General features: G+C 35.5%; 1 protein-coding gene across 1 annotated transcript; it reads right to left on the reverse strand.

Moving 5' to 3' along the window:
* Positions 1–13,630: 13,630 nt before the first annotated feature.
* On the reverse strand, positions 13,631–15,613 carry LOC127123390 (uncharacterized). The gene is made up of 3 exons (XM_051053612.1): positions 15,472–15,613; positions 14,506–14,799; positions 13,631–14,400 (listed from the first exon to the last, which is right to left on the reverse strand). Exons 1-3 carry the CDS (start codon positions 15,611–15,613, stop codon positions 13,631–13,633), a joined length of 1,206 nt encoding a protein of 401 aa, XP_050909569.1.
* Between the last annotated feature and the right edge of the window lie 287 nt (positions 15,614–15,900).

Genomic DNA, 15,900 nt, shown 5'->3' on the forward strand with positions numbered 1-15,900 from the left:
GACCTTGAAAATATCCAAATGGTACTTCAACTTTCACCCATGCGCAAGTGCCTCATACTTTCTCCAAATGAGATGATTTTGGACTTTTTGGAAAGGTGATATCAAGGGGAACAACTTTCAGGTTGAACACTATTTCATTTGAAGCTTGGATCACGATTAATTTTGAGGTGGAAGTTTGGGAAATCAAACATTTTTGAAAATTTTCTAAGTCCCAAGTCAAATGTTCACTTCTTCCACCTTGAATAATTTTTTCTATGGACTTCAAATGAGAAGAGTTCCTTCATCAAAGTTGTAGCTATTTAAAACCTATTAAATTTGGTCACCAATTTGACCTAATTTGGATTTGTCATGAAGGACTTATGCATTTTAGAAGTTGAGGAAAATCACTTGTTCAATGGTATTGGCGCAAAATGACCTATAATGTTTCCTCTTGGTATATGCATTTGCAAGTTGAATTTGCACTTCCTTCAATTATAAAATTTGAAGTAGACATATTGAATTTAATCATGCAATTTTAATGGATTTCATATCATAAAAATTGAGCAAGTTATGGTCTTGGGAAGTTGACCTCCAAACTAGGGTTTAGACAAAATGACCTATAATCTTTCACCATAAAAAATAACTTTCCAAGCAAAACTAGATCTTGAATTAAACATGAAAGTTGTTTGGAATGTCATTTAGCGTAACATTGATCTTAGAATAATTTTCATATGACAAAAGATGAAAATGATAGGGTCTAGGGAACCCCAGTTTTGATCTTGATTAAAATCATAGGGTCTAGGGAACCCCAGTTTTGAGAAGTTGACTTCCTCTGGTCAACCACCATGAACCATCTTGCTAACTTGACATTATATTGACTTTTGAGACTCATGGAGGATCATATACTCATAAGATGATGTAAGGTGAAGTATACCTTTAAATATTTGATCAATTGTTGAAGAAATGTGTTGAAGAAATCACACAAGATACCCAGATGAATTAGGGTTTCCCAGGCAAACCAACTCCAAACTCTTGATGATCTCTTGATTAAAATAACATGTGGAGGTCATGGGGATCCATATATGATACTTAGAGCCATAGTGAACTGTCATACCCTAATTTTCAACCCTAAGATTTCACCATCATTTGTATCATTTGCATGACATCTAGCATTTTTGCATTACTAACCTATTGAAAATACAAAAAGATTTTCTACTTTGTTTGTCTTAAGCTAGGGTTTTGCACCAAGAGCTTTCAAAGATTGATCAATCAAGACTTGGCATGAGTTTTAACATTTCAAACTCCTCATTCTTACCAAGTAATCAAGTAACTTCCATCAATAAGAATCGATTTCAAGATCATCCCATCTCAAGTTCATCAAGCCACAATTCATCTAACACTCAAAATTAGGGTTTTGGTCAAAGTCAGCTTGATATTGGCTCTTTGACCAAAGCATGATTCTATGGCTTGAGGAATTATCCAAGGTATTAAAATGTGTACTCATAACCCACTCATACAATTCATATGGCTCAAGAGGTTAGGTTCATAAGCAGATGAAAGTTTGAACACAACTGATGAAAAAGTCAACAAATGCTTAAAGTCAAAGTTTGACTTTTAAGATTTTTGGTCAACTATGGACTTTTCAAGTCAAGGACTGTGAAAATGTGATCATTGAAGTCATTTGATCAAGTTTAGTCAAGAAAATTAAGGTTACTTGCAAAAAGGGCAAAGATGGAGAATTTGAAATTTTTACTAAGTCACTAAAAAAAACATGTCCAAGTACCCAACTTTCCAAGGCCATAACTTATGATCCAAGCCACCATTTTATTTTCTCCAATGATCAGATTAAAGACCTTGCTTCATACTTCAACTTTGTATTAGGTGATAAAACCTCAAAAAATGCACGGATAAGGAGATATGGGGTCATGAAGTGGATGATTCATTTGTTTGTCAAGTGGTAAAACACTTGGTGAAATTTTCAGCATGCTGACCTAGTCGAGTGATCAACTTTATGCTAGTTTTTCACCCAGATCCCAACTAATTCAAGAAAAGTGATCAACATGAAAGTTGTAGATTATGATTCCATCTTTCCAAAATGTCCAAGATCAATAAATTCCCATGCTCGAGCTAAGAGAATCGAATTTGGGAAGACAGCCTCATGGAATGGTTCATAAGTCAAATTCTAAGCCAAAGTACACTACAGATCCAAACAAATCCACAAGTACATGTACTTATTGCTTATAAATATCACTCTAATCAGAAGATCACACATAATTTTGAGCCATTATTCAAGCAACTAAGCCATCACACAATGAATCATTCCATTTTTGGCATAAAGGTTACACTTCCATTTGTGTAAAGTGGCTTTAACCCAACATTAAGTACCATTGAGCTCCCAAATGGCTTTGGCTCTGATACATACCAACTCTAAACATCAAGTACACTCCTACACTTCATACAAAGCTCAATAAAACACTCCAAGCCCCCATGCTTTTTCCATGCTTCCTACTTGGTGTTTTGTGCAAGAACCAACCAACCAAGCAAACTAGTACAAGTCTTTATTATTTTATGATATTTGAGGCTTCTTGAACCCTCAAGGATCCCTATAAATAGAGGACAAAGCCCCATCTATCCACACACCAAGCTTTCTAAGGAAAACTCCATTCTTGAGAGCTTTTCAACCTTAACCTCCATTCTCTCATTTGGCTTGTGCATTCTGCAAACCAAAGGTTCCAATCATCTTCTGGGAACTCATAAGCATTAGGAGAGGCATCAAACAGTAGCTGGAAGTAGTGTTGAAGAGGCATTGGACCTTGCTCCAATAGGTATATTCTTGCACTTTGAAACTCATCATACATATGTCATTTCATTTTGATTTCTGAAGCAAATATCTAGCATTTATTGTGTTAAGAAGGATCATTGGCTTACATGTCATTTATATTGTTGTTTATGTGAAATTATGTTGCATGAAACCTAAAGTTTCAGTTCTGGTTTTTGCCTTCGTGCATCTCCATCTTTGAGTATTAGCCAAAACCTATGGTACCATTGTGTTCATTGCATTTTTCTATGCGATTTTGATCTTTATTTCATGAAAAATGTTTGAGAAATGAGAGAGATATGATTGATGGAAGATTGGAAAAATAGTGGGAAAAAGAAAACGAAAATGAGAGAGAGAGGTTGAAGATGATGCTGAGTTGGCATTGGAAAAAGTCCATGGAACCCCAAAGACGTGGGTTCGAACCTGGCCAGCATAATGTTTATTTTTTCTCACTTGTTAAATATTCAATTTTCTTCATAACTTCAAAAACCCATAACTTCATGATCCCTTAACCTTTTTGACCCATTCTTTTTGTCATGTGTTCATAAGAATGCCTATTTTATGATGATACCAAAAAAATCCAAAAAATATTATTTATTTTAGCACTTTTTATTGGATAGAAAACATGTGTTTTTTTAGGTGTTTTTAAGGATCCTAGTCAATCTCTTTGGTTTATCTTTTGTTTTACCTTGTTGTTGAATGTTTGTATGATCATAGCAGACTCTTTCAAGTGTTGATTGTTGTACTTAACATGTTTAAACTTGGTTATTTTCATATCATGTCTAAATTGATTCACCTTGAAAACATGTTTGAATGAATGGTTAGGAGATGATTAGGGTTTCCACTTACTTGTTTCTTATTCATGCCATGATTAGGGTATAGGTCTAAACTTGTCCCTAACGTGCTCTTGCCTCTTATTTAACTTGTATGCATAGTGATCCATTTAAGATTTTACTTTGTCCATACCATGTTCATATGATCCATGTTTTGAATATCCTTCTCTCGTCACAACTTGACTTGACAACAAATATCTTGATTATGATACTTGTCTTATGTGGTTTGATACCCTTGTATTGAGTAATGTACACTTGTTTAAATCATGTCTTGTAATTCTATCCCAATTTGTGATGTTATATCCATATCTTGTAATTGTTTATCACTTCATCCAAGTATTTCCTTTATAAACTCCCATGACGATTGAATATGTATCTCATACCTGTTCATGTGCTATCTCTTGTGGTGTTATGTAAACCTTTGTCATGTCTTGTTTATGATCATCATACTTCAAAAAACATGTAAGTAGCTTGTTCATGGCTTACCAATTTATGTATCTTTATTTACCTAAATCCAAAGGAAAGGATCTTATGTTGACTTCTTAGTCATATATTGTCTGTTTGTTTGTTGATTTTATTTGCCCATTCATGCATTAACCCTACCCCCTTTTCAAACTAAAACACCCATTCAAACCATGACTTACCTTTAGTCAATGGATCTTTCAACTACACTTGAAAATGCTTTAGTACACATGAAGCATTTCAAACACAACCTTCGACTTACTTTTAGTCAATGGATCTTTCAATTACAAATGCTTTAGTACACATGAAGCATATCAACTCAAACTTTGACTTACCTTTAGTCAAGTAACACTTTCCAAAAACATTTTTTTACCCCTTTTATTATCCCATCAAAAAAATGCAAACAACTCTTAAAAACATAGATAAAATTAAAAGGTTCCTATAGAGTACTATAGATGTTTAGGGTGCTAATACCTTCCCTTTGCATAACCAACCCCCGTACCTTTAGAATCTCCCCCCTTTTGCTTAGCTTAAGTTTAATCTTCTAGCTTTGCATATACATATTAGGTTTATTTTTGAATCTTTCCCCCTTCCCTTGGATAAATTAAAGTTCGGTAGTGATATTTTGATTCATGAGTCAAGTCTAATCAATAGCTTGGTCTCCGATTCTTCACTGTGACATGAACCATTTCTTGATTTAGATCCTTGCAATGAGGGTCTTAAACCCCTAGATATGAGCTTGCTAGAGCATAGGTGAGCACACACACTACCTACAAAAGAGTTAAACTAACAATGACATATTTTTGGTATTTTGGTTAGTAAATAATTAAAAATGAAGTATGATACAATAAAATGTGCTTGGTGATCTCTCCCAATGTAAGCCCAATGAATGAGGGGTAAGGAGAATGCCAAGGTGTGATCCCAATGCTAATGCATATGATGAGAATAGCATGATGGATCTTAGGGTCAAAATTGGGGTCTTATAGTGAGATAGTTTGCTAATGAGACCTAAGGCATAAGATATGTGGGTCAATGTTCCTTCTACATGTATAGGTCCCTCGGAGGATCTTGCAGTAAGGTTAAGATTATCAGTTAGGAAATTTCCGGAGGTTACAGGACGCGTCTGGGTGGTATAAAAGAGCATAAAGATCTCCTAAAACCTAACATGGTCATCCGTCTCACTCTTCCCAAAGAAGGTTTGAGCTAAGATCATATGGAAGTATCTAAAAGCTGGGTTATGGAAGCAGTTTGAAAGCTTGATGTATGGGTGATGGCCTTTCCCACCTCTGATATCACTCCAAAACTTATCAAGCTCATCTTGCATGAAATCACCAACAGGGAGTTCAAGCATATCATCAAGGCCAAATTGAAATCCTAGAAGGTTAGCAAAATTCTTATGGTTAAAGGTGTACTTATTTCCAAACAGTATGAAGTTAATACGGCCTCTTTTGAATCCTCTACCAATGTAAGGTTCATATGTGAGTGAGCTATGAAATTCTAGGGTGATGTGTCTATAGGTAACATTCACGGAATCAGAATATTCCTCCCATTGAAGTTGGTGGCTTTAGCGGTAAATTCATGACCCTCAAGCTATGGATAAGCTTAACGTCAATAAAATCAGAGTCACCGCCGCGCTTTTATTGTTTCCAAAGGAAAAGGGAAAAGTACGAGCAAAACCTAAAGATAAGAAGTTTTAAAATCAAAACTAATAAAATTCCAGAGATTACAGGTAAGGGGATTGGTTACACAGAGGGAAGGTGTTAGTACCCAAAGTGTCATAGGTACTCCTAGGGAGCCCTTTTTTATATGTGTATATGTGTTTGGTATAAAATATGTTTGAGAAAAATAGAGTGTGGGGATGAAAAAGTAATTCATTGATTATATTTTTGTGTTTGACAGGACATTCGGACTTGTGCCTAAGTACCAACATAAAAATGAGGGATCAAAACCTCGTAGTTCGTGGTAAAAATTTCAAATGAGTTCGTGAATTGCTTTTAATAAAAGTTTAATAAGAAAATGCACAAAGGGCCAAAAGTTTGAATGAAGTTGTTAGTTCTTTTTGTCTTTTGAAATTTTAAGTCAATATGGTTAAGTTTATTTACAAATTTGATTTAAGAAAGAGTTTGAAAATTCAATGGCATAAGGCCAAAGTTTCTAATTATTAAAACAAAGACTAAATTTGAAATCACAAGCAAAGGAAGTTTTTGAAAAGGGGGGGATATTTTGAAATTTAAGAAATGGGAGGAGATAAAGAGACTATCCTAAGTATAAAATTAAAAGTTAAGAGTTGAAAAGATCTGACCAATGGGATGCAATCCAACAGACAAGAATGTCATATAGAAACCCATTTTCCTTTGGAATTTTAATCAAGCAATAACCAATAAGCAATGAACACTATCCATACATCATGAAGATTAAGGCATCAAATAAAGATAGCCGCATCCAAGCAAGCATTCCAAAAGCTAGCAGTCTTCATTGTCTTCCAATGTATCAGACGAAATATTCCTTGATCATCTCAGAACAAAGCATCAGACACAAGATCAAAATAACAATTAAGAACAAAGATAGAGTAGCAGATGAACCCAAGAAACTCCCAAGTCTTGTATCAGATGAAGGCTCAATTCAAAATAGCCCAGTCTCAAAATGTTGGCAATGGCCAAGTCCTTTTTGCACAGGGAATGTTGCCTAATCCTAAGTCCAAAAGTTCAAATCAAGTTCAACAGTCCACCAGATGTTTTTTAGGTTTTTTTTTGTTGTTATTAAATGTTTTAAGGTCCTAAGACCACAAACAAAACCAAAACACACAAACAATATATACAATCACAAGATATGGCTCAAATCAGCAAAGTGAAAATGACATAAACATAAACAAGTTATATGAAATGTAAATGGCAATGGATGATAAATAACTGAAATTTAAATTGCGTCAAGTGAATGACTTGAAAGTAAAAGCACAATGAATAAGAGTTAGTCAAATGTTAGTCAAAAGTTAGTTAAGTGTTAGTGGTGATTTTTAATTGATTAAGTCATTCTTTGGAGAATACTCAACCATTCATTCATAAGTATGAATCCTTAAACCAAGACATCTTCCATGAGAAGGGCTCCAACTTGGATAATTTAACAAGTATGCCACTAGCTCCCATGAAAGGAAAAAAGGTCAAGTCTCCACACAATACTATGAAGAATGGGAGACTTACAATTTCACTTAATAGAATGCTATGCCTTGAGGGTCAAATTTAGCTCTATGTTAAGCAATCGTAATTGGACTTATGTAGAAGTCACAACTATCTGAGGCCAGACAATAAAAATGTAGGTGTTAATGAATGTTAGAGATTTGGTATGAAGAACCAAACTCCTAAAACATACCACACACTAAAAGAAAAGATCAAGAGGGAGGGACCTATCTCAGTCATACTTGTATTAATTCATCTGACACAAGGTCATTGATGAACCAATTAGACTTTAGACATTAGAGATTTCATGGGTCAAATAAGGGAATGGGAAAGAATAGGGATGAAGATGAAGAGGGAGGGGAAGATAGAAACACAAATTGATCATGGAAGGACTTTCATCAAATCAAAACCATCCATTCATTTTGGGAGGTGAAATGTACATTTCATCAATCCCCTAAATCTAATGGTTTTGATCCAACAAAAGTCAAATCAACATTGACCAAGACCCAAACAGAAAGTCAAACATCACAAGACCATAAAAATGGCTCAACAATATTTTTAAACATTTAATCAATTAAAAATCAACTTAAAAATGAATTAAAATGCATTTTAATTTGGTCAAAACCTAAAATCCCTTTAAAACACCAAATAAATGGCCAAGGGATTTATCATAGGTCAAATAAGGTCAAAGGACCTTAAATTTTTTTTTCATGATTTTGGAAAAGTCAAAAGTATTTTTAAATAATTAAAAATATGCACAAAACATTTAATTCATGAAAAATACCAAAGTTAATCCAAAAAATAATTTTAATTCAGAATATGGAAGAGAAAAATGTTTAAAGATTTTTGGTGAAAGTCCCATATTTTTTGGATTAAAAATGAAATTTCTATGAATAATATAAAATAAGTGAATTAAATGGAAATTCAGAAAATACAAAAAAAAACAAGGCCCATCAGATCTCCCTCATTAATTGAGGTGGCAGATCTGATGGCTAAGCGTACACGTTCCATGATGCACTGCAGTCAACGCGTTGCAAACTTGGTATTTAAAAGAAAGGGACCAAATTAAAACGTGAGATGATGATCAAAGGGTTCTGGACATGCCAACACACCATCGGAACTAGGGCTCTGGTCATCTTCTCTAGTGGACCTCACCGGACTGGTCCACCATAAACCAAATGAAAAATGAAAAGTGATTACATGTTTTTGAAGGAAAAATGCTCAGGAGCACGAATCTGACCTTCATTTTCTCAAATTCCAAGTATATTGAGAGGTACGGGGATTTGAAAATTGAGGTTCATGATCTGAGTTACTTCGATTTGACCTCAAAGCAACTCAATCTTGTTGCCTACATTGGTAGGACTTCAGCCAACCAAAAATCTAAGAGAATGGTGAAGAATTGAGAGAGAATCGAAGAGAGAAAGTTTATGAAAATTCACCTTCAAGTAACTTGAATCTGGCTTGATCTTGCTTCCAATTGGCCTTGGCTCAACTCCAGAAGCTTGCAGGAAGTGAAATGGATCAAAGAGAGGCTTGGATTCTTGGAGTTTCAATCTCAAAACAGAAGGAGATTTGAAACTCGATTTCAAGTGAAATCTTCAAGTTTATACTTTAATGGAGGTTAGGGAGGCAATGGTTCAAAGCTTGGGTAAGCAGGGATCCCCTTTCTGATCATAATGACCTTGTATTTATAGTGTATCAAGTTGCTTTTCACAGACTTTTAAAATTTGCCAATTTTATCAACTTTGGTGCATGGATGCATGGGCAATGATTTGGGCCTAAGGAATGATGCAATCCAACTCCAATTTGTTCACATTGAGTACTAAAACCATAACATATAAGTATGTAATAGGAAATGGTTATTTGAATTCAAATTTTACCAAAACAAACCTATGAAAGGAACCATGTGCAAGTCCCTAAATCTGGGTCCAAATTAGGTGATCTTGGATTTTTTGGAAATGTGAGATCAAGGGAAACAACTTTTGTGTTGAACACTTTTCCATTTAAAGCTTGGATCATGATGAATTTTGAGGTGGAAGTTCGGAAAATCAAATATAATTGGATTTTTTCTAAGTACCAAGTCAAATGCTCACTTCTTCCACCTTGAATAACTTTTGATATGAGATTCAAATGGAAAAAGTTCCTTCATCAAAGTTGTATCTATTTCAAATATTTTCAATTTGGTCATAAATTTGATCTCATTTGGATTTGGCATGAAGGAGTTATGCATTTTAGAAGTTGAGGAAAATTGCTTGTTCAATGGTAATGGCCTAAAATGACCTATAATGTTTCCTCTTGGCACATGCCCTTGCAAGTCGAATTTGAAGTTTCTCAAAGAATCAAAGTTGGATAATACATCTTGAATTTGATCATGAAACTTGGATGGACTTAATATCATCCAAATTGAGCAAGTCATGGTCCTTGGAAGTTGACCTCCTAACTAGGGCACATGCAAAATGACCTATAATCTTTCACCATAAAAAATGAATTTCCAAGCCAAACTAGCTCTTGACTTCAATTTTGAAAATTGTTTGTAATGTCATAAGGAGTAATGTTTCTCTTGGAATAATTTTCATATGACAATAATTGTAGGAGATAGTGTCCAGTGAACCCCATTTTTTACTAGTTGACTTTCTTTGGTCAACCACCATGAACCAACTTGCAAACTTGAAGTTCCCTTGATATTTTGGACTCATGGAGGATAATATATGTATAATATGATGTAATATGAATTATCCCTTGATATAATTGCTCAATTGTTGAAGAAACTTGATGAGGAAGTCACACAAGATACCCAGATGAATTAGGGCTTCCAAGGCAAATAAGCTTCAAACTCTTGATGAATTCTTGATCAAAATTATAAGTGAAGATAATGGGGACCCATATATGATGTCTAGAACCAATTTGAACCATCTCTTTATTAATCTCCTTGCATTGAGGGTCTCAAACCCAATTTCTAAGCTTGATGAGGCATTGGTGGATGCATATACTACCTACAAAAGAAACAAAACCATAGATAGACATATTTTTGGTATTTTTGTTAGTAAATAATAAAAAACAAAGTATGATACAATCAAATATGCTTTATGATCTCTCCCAATGTAAACCCAATGAATGAGGGGTAAGGAGGATGCCAAGGTGTGATCCCAAAGCCAATGCAAATGATGAGATAACATGAAGGATCTTAGGTTCAAAATTGGGGTCTTACAGCGACAAAGGCATCTCACACTTGCTTCAAGGCCTAAGGCTTCTAGGAAGTTGGCGTCAGGATATCTGGTTGGTAGCAATGTTCTCTCAGAAAGGACCACATATCGTTTCCTCTGAGTATCATCTCTGAACACAACATGCAGATCGACAAAGCTCGACATCCTGAAAAATATGGTTAGTGGAAATGTGCTATGGAGAGGGATGAATCTGAAACCTGAAGCATAAACATCACACAAGTCAGTCCTGTTAATTAAATAATTAAATAATTCACCTTTTTGAAAATAATAGAAAATAAGACAAAAATAATAAAGTAGTAAATATAAAATGGCCGTGAGTTGCCTCCCACGCAGCGCTTGTTTAACGTTGTTAGCTCGACTATTAAAGAACTCACATCATAGAAGTATAAACTGGTGGCTTGATCCGAGTATGTCCAGAGTAATAGGTAGGGATATCACTTCTGTTATAGTGTTTCAGCCTTTGTCCGTTTACTATGAAAGGACTACATGAATGGTTTCATATTTCTACGGCCCCAGACTTCAGGACTTTAGTGACCTCATAAGGGCCAATCGATCTTGAGCGTAACTTACCGAGGAAAAGCTACAATCTAGAATTAAAGAGAAGTACAGGGTCGCCTACTTTAAATTCTTTTTTAACAATTCTCTTGTCATACCATGCTTTAGTTCTTTCTTTATAAATAATGGCATTTTCATAAGCATCGCGACGTAGTTCTTCTACCCTATTAATGTCGAGAATGCGCTTGTCACCGGCTGCTAAGTAATCCATATTAAGGGCTTTGATGGCCCAATAGGCTTTATGTTCCAACTAAAAGAGTAAATGACAAGATTTTCCGTAAACTAAATTATATGGGGTTGTTCCAATAGGGGTTTTGTAAGCGGTTATATAAACCCACAATGCTTCTTATAGTCTGAGAGACCAATCTTTTCTTGATATTGAAACAGTTTTTCTAAGATTTTCTTAATCTCCCTATTCGACACCACTACTTTTCCACTATTTTGCAGATGGTAGGGTGTTGCTACTATGTGCTTAACTCCATACTTATTGAGAAATTTATAAAAGATTATTAATATGAAGTATGATCCTTGTCGCTTATAACGAGGCAAGGTACTCCAAATCTAGGTTATTTTTGAATAATTTGATGACCAAACAAGTGTCGTTGGTAGGCGAGGCTACAACCTCAATCCACTTAGACACGTAGTCAACAACTACTAAGATGTATTTGTTTCCCGTTGACGATGGAAACGGTCCCATGAAATCTATTCCCCAGACATCGAAGAGTTCCACTTCTTGGATATTTCTTAAGGGTATTTCATTATGTCTCGAGACATTCCCGATGCATTGACAATGGTCACATCTGACAATGTAGGTATGGACATCACACCACAATGTTGGCCAGAAAAGGCCTAATTGAAGTATTTTCGCAAGTCTTAGATGTGCCTGCATGTCCATCATATGGTGCAGAGTGACAATGTTTGATTATATTTTCTACCTCCTCTTTAGGCACACAATGATGAAATATGTCGTATGCACCTCTCTTTAATAGAAGGGGTTCGTCCCAATAAAAGTGTTCCACATCGTTCAAGAACTTCTTCTTCTTTTGATAGTTAAGGTCAGGGGGTATGATATCAGCAACTAGGTAATTTACAAAATCGGCGTACCAAGGTACGTTCGTTACTGCTTGAGCATTTTCAATGTTTAATTCTAAAAGGTCGGGGTCATCATTGTGATTAGTTCTGACTGCTGCTATAAGTCTATCATAGGTAAAGTCATCGTTTATGGGTACTAAGTCTGGTTTTAAATATTCTTGCCTCAAAAGGTAGTCAACAACCATGTTTTCGATGCCTTTCTTATCATGGATCTCCAAGTCGAATTCTTGTAGCAAAAGGATCCAACGAAGTAATCTAGGCTTAGCGTCTTTTTAGCTTAACAGATATCGAATGGTTGCGTGATTTGTGTAAACTATAATTTTGGCTCAGACTAAATAAGATCGGAATTTGTCAATAGTGAAAACAACAGCGAGGCATAGCTTTTCAGTTGTGGCATATTTTAGCTGGGTGGCATCTAAGGTTCTACTGGCGTAATAAATTACATGTAATCTCTTGTCTTTTTGTTACCCTAAAACAGCACCAATAACGTAATTGCTTGCATCACACATAATTTCGAAAGGTTGGTCCCAATCGGACAGTTGCATAATAGATGCGGTGATTAGTGCCTGTTTTAAGTGTTTGAATGCTTCGAGACATTTATCGTCGAAAATAAATTCAATTTCTTTCATTAGAAGGTTAGTTAAAGGTTTGGTTATATTATAGAAGTCCTTGATAAAGCGTCGGTAGAAACTGACATGTCCAAGAAAACCTCGGACTTCCCTAATGGTCTTAGGTGGTTGGAGGTTTTCTATAACCTCTATCTTAGCTTTGTCAACCTCAATGCATCTTTCAGAGATTATGTGTCCTAACACTATGCCTTCGGTGAACATAAAATGGCATTTCTCCCAGTTTAGAACAAGGTTCACTTCCAAGCATCGTTCTAGAATTCTTTCAAGGTTAGCTAGGAAATTTTTAAACTGTATTCGTATACCGAGAAATCGTCCATGGATACTTCCATGATCTCCTCAAGGAAATCTACAAAGATTGACATCATACAACGTTGAAAGGTAGTTGGGGCAGTGCAAAGTTCGAATGACATTCGTCTATAGAAAATGTTCCATAATGGCATGTAAATGTTGTCTTCTCTTGATCATCGAGGTGGATATGAATTTGGAAAAATCCAGAGTATCCATCTAAATAACAAATCTAAGAATGTCTAGCTAGACGTTCAAGCATTTAGTCAATAAATGGAAGAGGGAAATGGTCTTTCCTAGTTACTTTATTAAGTTTTCTATAATCGATGCATATACGCCAACCGTTTTCTATACGTTTAGCTACTCGTTCTCCTCTCTCGTTTTTCACGAATGTGACACCTTCCTTTTTAGGTACCACATGTACATGGCTAACCCACTTACTATTATAAAATTGAAAAATTATTCCAGCCTCTAGTAATTTCAGCACTTCCTTTTTTACAACATCACTCATTATAGGGTTTGTCCTTCTTTGATGTTCTCTAGAGAGTTTAGAGTCTTCCTCCAGCATTATCCGGTGCATTCACATGGATGGACTTATCCCTTTGAGATCTGAAATGTTATAACCTAGAGTTGTGGGATACTTTCTTAAGACATCTAAGAGTTTATTGGTCTCATCACCATTTAAGGTTGCATTAATTGTGACTTGACAATTTAGTCCTTCGTCCAAAAACTCGTATATCAGATTCTTGGGTAGCTCCTTAAGCTCTATTGATGGTTTCTTAGGACATGAAATATGGTCTGGGGTAGATGTTAAGCATTCATAAATATTGTCATCTATATAAGGTTCTATTAAAATTTTAAATTCGTCGTCCTCCATTATGGGGGTCGAGGGTAATTTAACCGTTTCAGCGGGTTCTTTTTGGTTTAACTCTCTTATGCATTCATCAATGATATTGATGGCATAATATAAGTCATCCATGGTTGGTTCCATAAGGAATTTGGATAGTATAAATTCTACTTTTTCATCACCTACTTCAAAATTCATCTTTCCTCTCTTGACATCTATGATGACTCCAACCGTTGATAATAATGGTCTACTTAGGAGGATTGGGATTTTGTTGTCTTCTTTAATGTCCATGACAATAAAATCTGTTGGAATATAGAGTTGGTCAATCCTAACTATAATGTCTTTTAATATGCCTATTGGATATTTAACGGATCTATCGGCTAATTGAAGGGATGTCCTAGTTGGTTGCATTTCTCCTAGGTTTAACCCATTACAAACGGCTAAAGTCATTAAGCTTACATTGGCTCCTAAGTCCAGAAGTGCTTTATCAATAACATGATTTCCTAAAACACAAGGTATAGAAAAACTTATGGGGTCTTTCTCCTTTTTAGAAATTTTGTTTTCAGCAATAGAGTTTCATTCTAAGGGTTTAGGATCGTCAAGTCTACGTTTGTTGGTTAAGATGTCTTTAAGGAATTTAGCATAAGAGGGTATTTGGATAATAGCCTCAGTGAATGGAATCTCAACTACTTTTATGAACTTTTTGTATTGCTTATCTAATTTGGTTTGTTTTAATCTTTGTGGATAAGGAATTGGTGGTTTATAAGGAGGGGGTGGTATATATACTTTGTTATCCTTCACTCCTTCCTTATCTTTAGCTTCTTCATCTTTTTGTTTCTCAGGCTCTACTGGTTCCTCTACTTGCTTCTCAGGTGTAGTCACAACAATTTTCTTTGGGGGTTCTGGTTTATTCAACCTAGGGTTTACAGATTCATCGTAAGTGGCTCCACTTTATAGGGAAATAGCGTTAGCGTGCCCCTTGGGGTTGGGTTGAGGTTGTCCAAGAAATTGTCCTCCTAGCGTAAGTTGAGAAGCTTTTTGTTATGCCACTTGAGAGATTTGGGTTTCAAGCATCTTATTATGGGTAATCATAGAATCGACCTTGGTGCCTAATTGTGTAATCAATCAATTTATATGAATGTTTTGGTTCATGAATTCTTTGTTTTGCTGAGTTTAGGTTGTAATGAAGCTCTCCATGATTTTCTTAAGATTTGATTTCTGAGGAGCAACTTGAATAGGCTGGTTCGGTCTTTGGGCTTAGAATCCCGATGGTCTTTGAGGTGTAGAGTTCTGAGCATGGTTGTTATTCTTATAAGAAAGGTTCAGGTGATTCCTCCATTCAGGGTTATAAGTGTTTGAATAAGGGTTTTCTTGGGTATAATTGACCTGATCTGGGTTTGATTCAGGTAAAAGATTGCATTCAGTTGTGATGTGTCCTTGGGTTTCACAGATTTCAAATCCAGGTTGAACTGCAACTATGCTAGCTGTAGGGTTAACGTATAAACTTTCGACTTTTGGGGCTATGGCGTCCATTTTGGAATTCATATGATCTAGGCAACTAACTTCGTAAATACCTCCTTTGGTTACTTTTTTTTCTACTGATGCATGTGTTGTTCCCCATTGGTAATGGTTTTGTCCCATATTTTCAATGAGAGCGCAAGCTTCGAGGTATGGTTTATTCATCAGCGCACCAACGGCGGAAGCGTCGATGGTCATCTTTGTGTTATAGATAAGTATGTTATAAAAGGTATGAACTATAAGCCATTGTTCTAAACCATGATGTGGATAAGCTCTTAATAGTTCTTTATATCTCTCCTAAGCGTTCAAAAGTGATTCGCCATCTTGTTGAGTGAATCTGGTTATTTGGTTTCGTAGGACAACGGTCTTACTCGGTGGAAGGTATCTAGCAAGGAATACTTTCTTTAGGTCATTGCAAGTGGTTATTGAATTTGCTGGAAGGGAATCTAACCCTGATCATGCCCTATCTCTGAGGGAAAAGGGAA

This window comes from Lathyrus oleraceus, chromosome 2 (assembly GCF_024323335.1).
Source record: "Lathyrus oleraceus cultivar Zhongwan6 chromosome 2, CAAS_Psat_ZW6_1.0, whole genome shotgun sequence".
NCBI lineage: Eukaryota > Viridiplantae > Streptophyta > Magnoliopsida > Fabales > Fabaceae > Lathyrus > Lathyrus oleraceus.

Bases quoted from the DNA above. Each gene is read 5' to 3' on its own strand.
- LOC127123390 (XM_051053612.1), bottom strand. From the start codon at position 15,613: ATGACCATCGACGCTTCCGCCGTTGGTGCGCTGATGAATAAACCATAC. The intron at 14,800-15,471 runs GTATTTACGAAG...TGAATAAACCAG, and splicing joins AAAAAAAGTAACCAAAGGAG to AACCCCCAAAGAAAATTGTT. The intron at 14,401-14,505 runs GTAGACTTGACG...CTTGTGTTTTAG, and splicing joins AGACATCTTAACCAACAAAC to GAAATCATGTTATTGATAAA.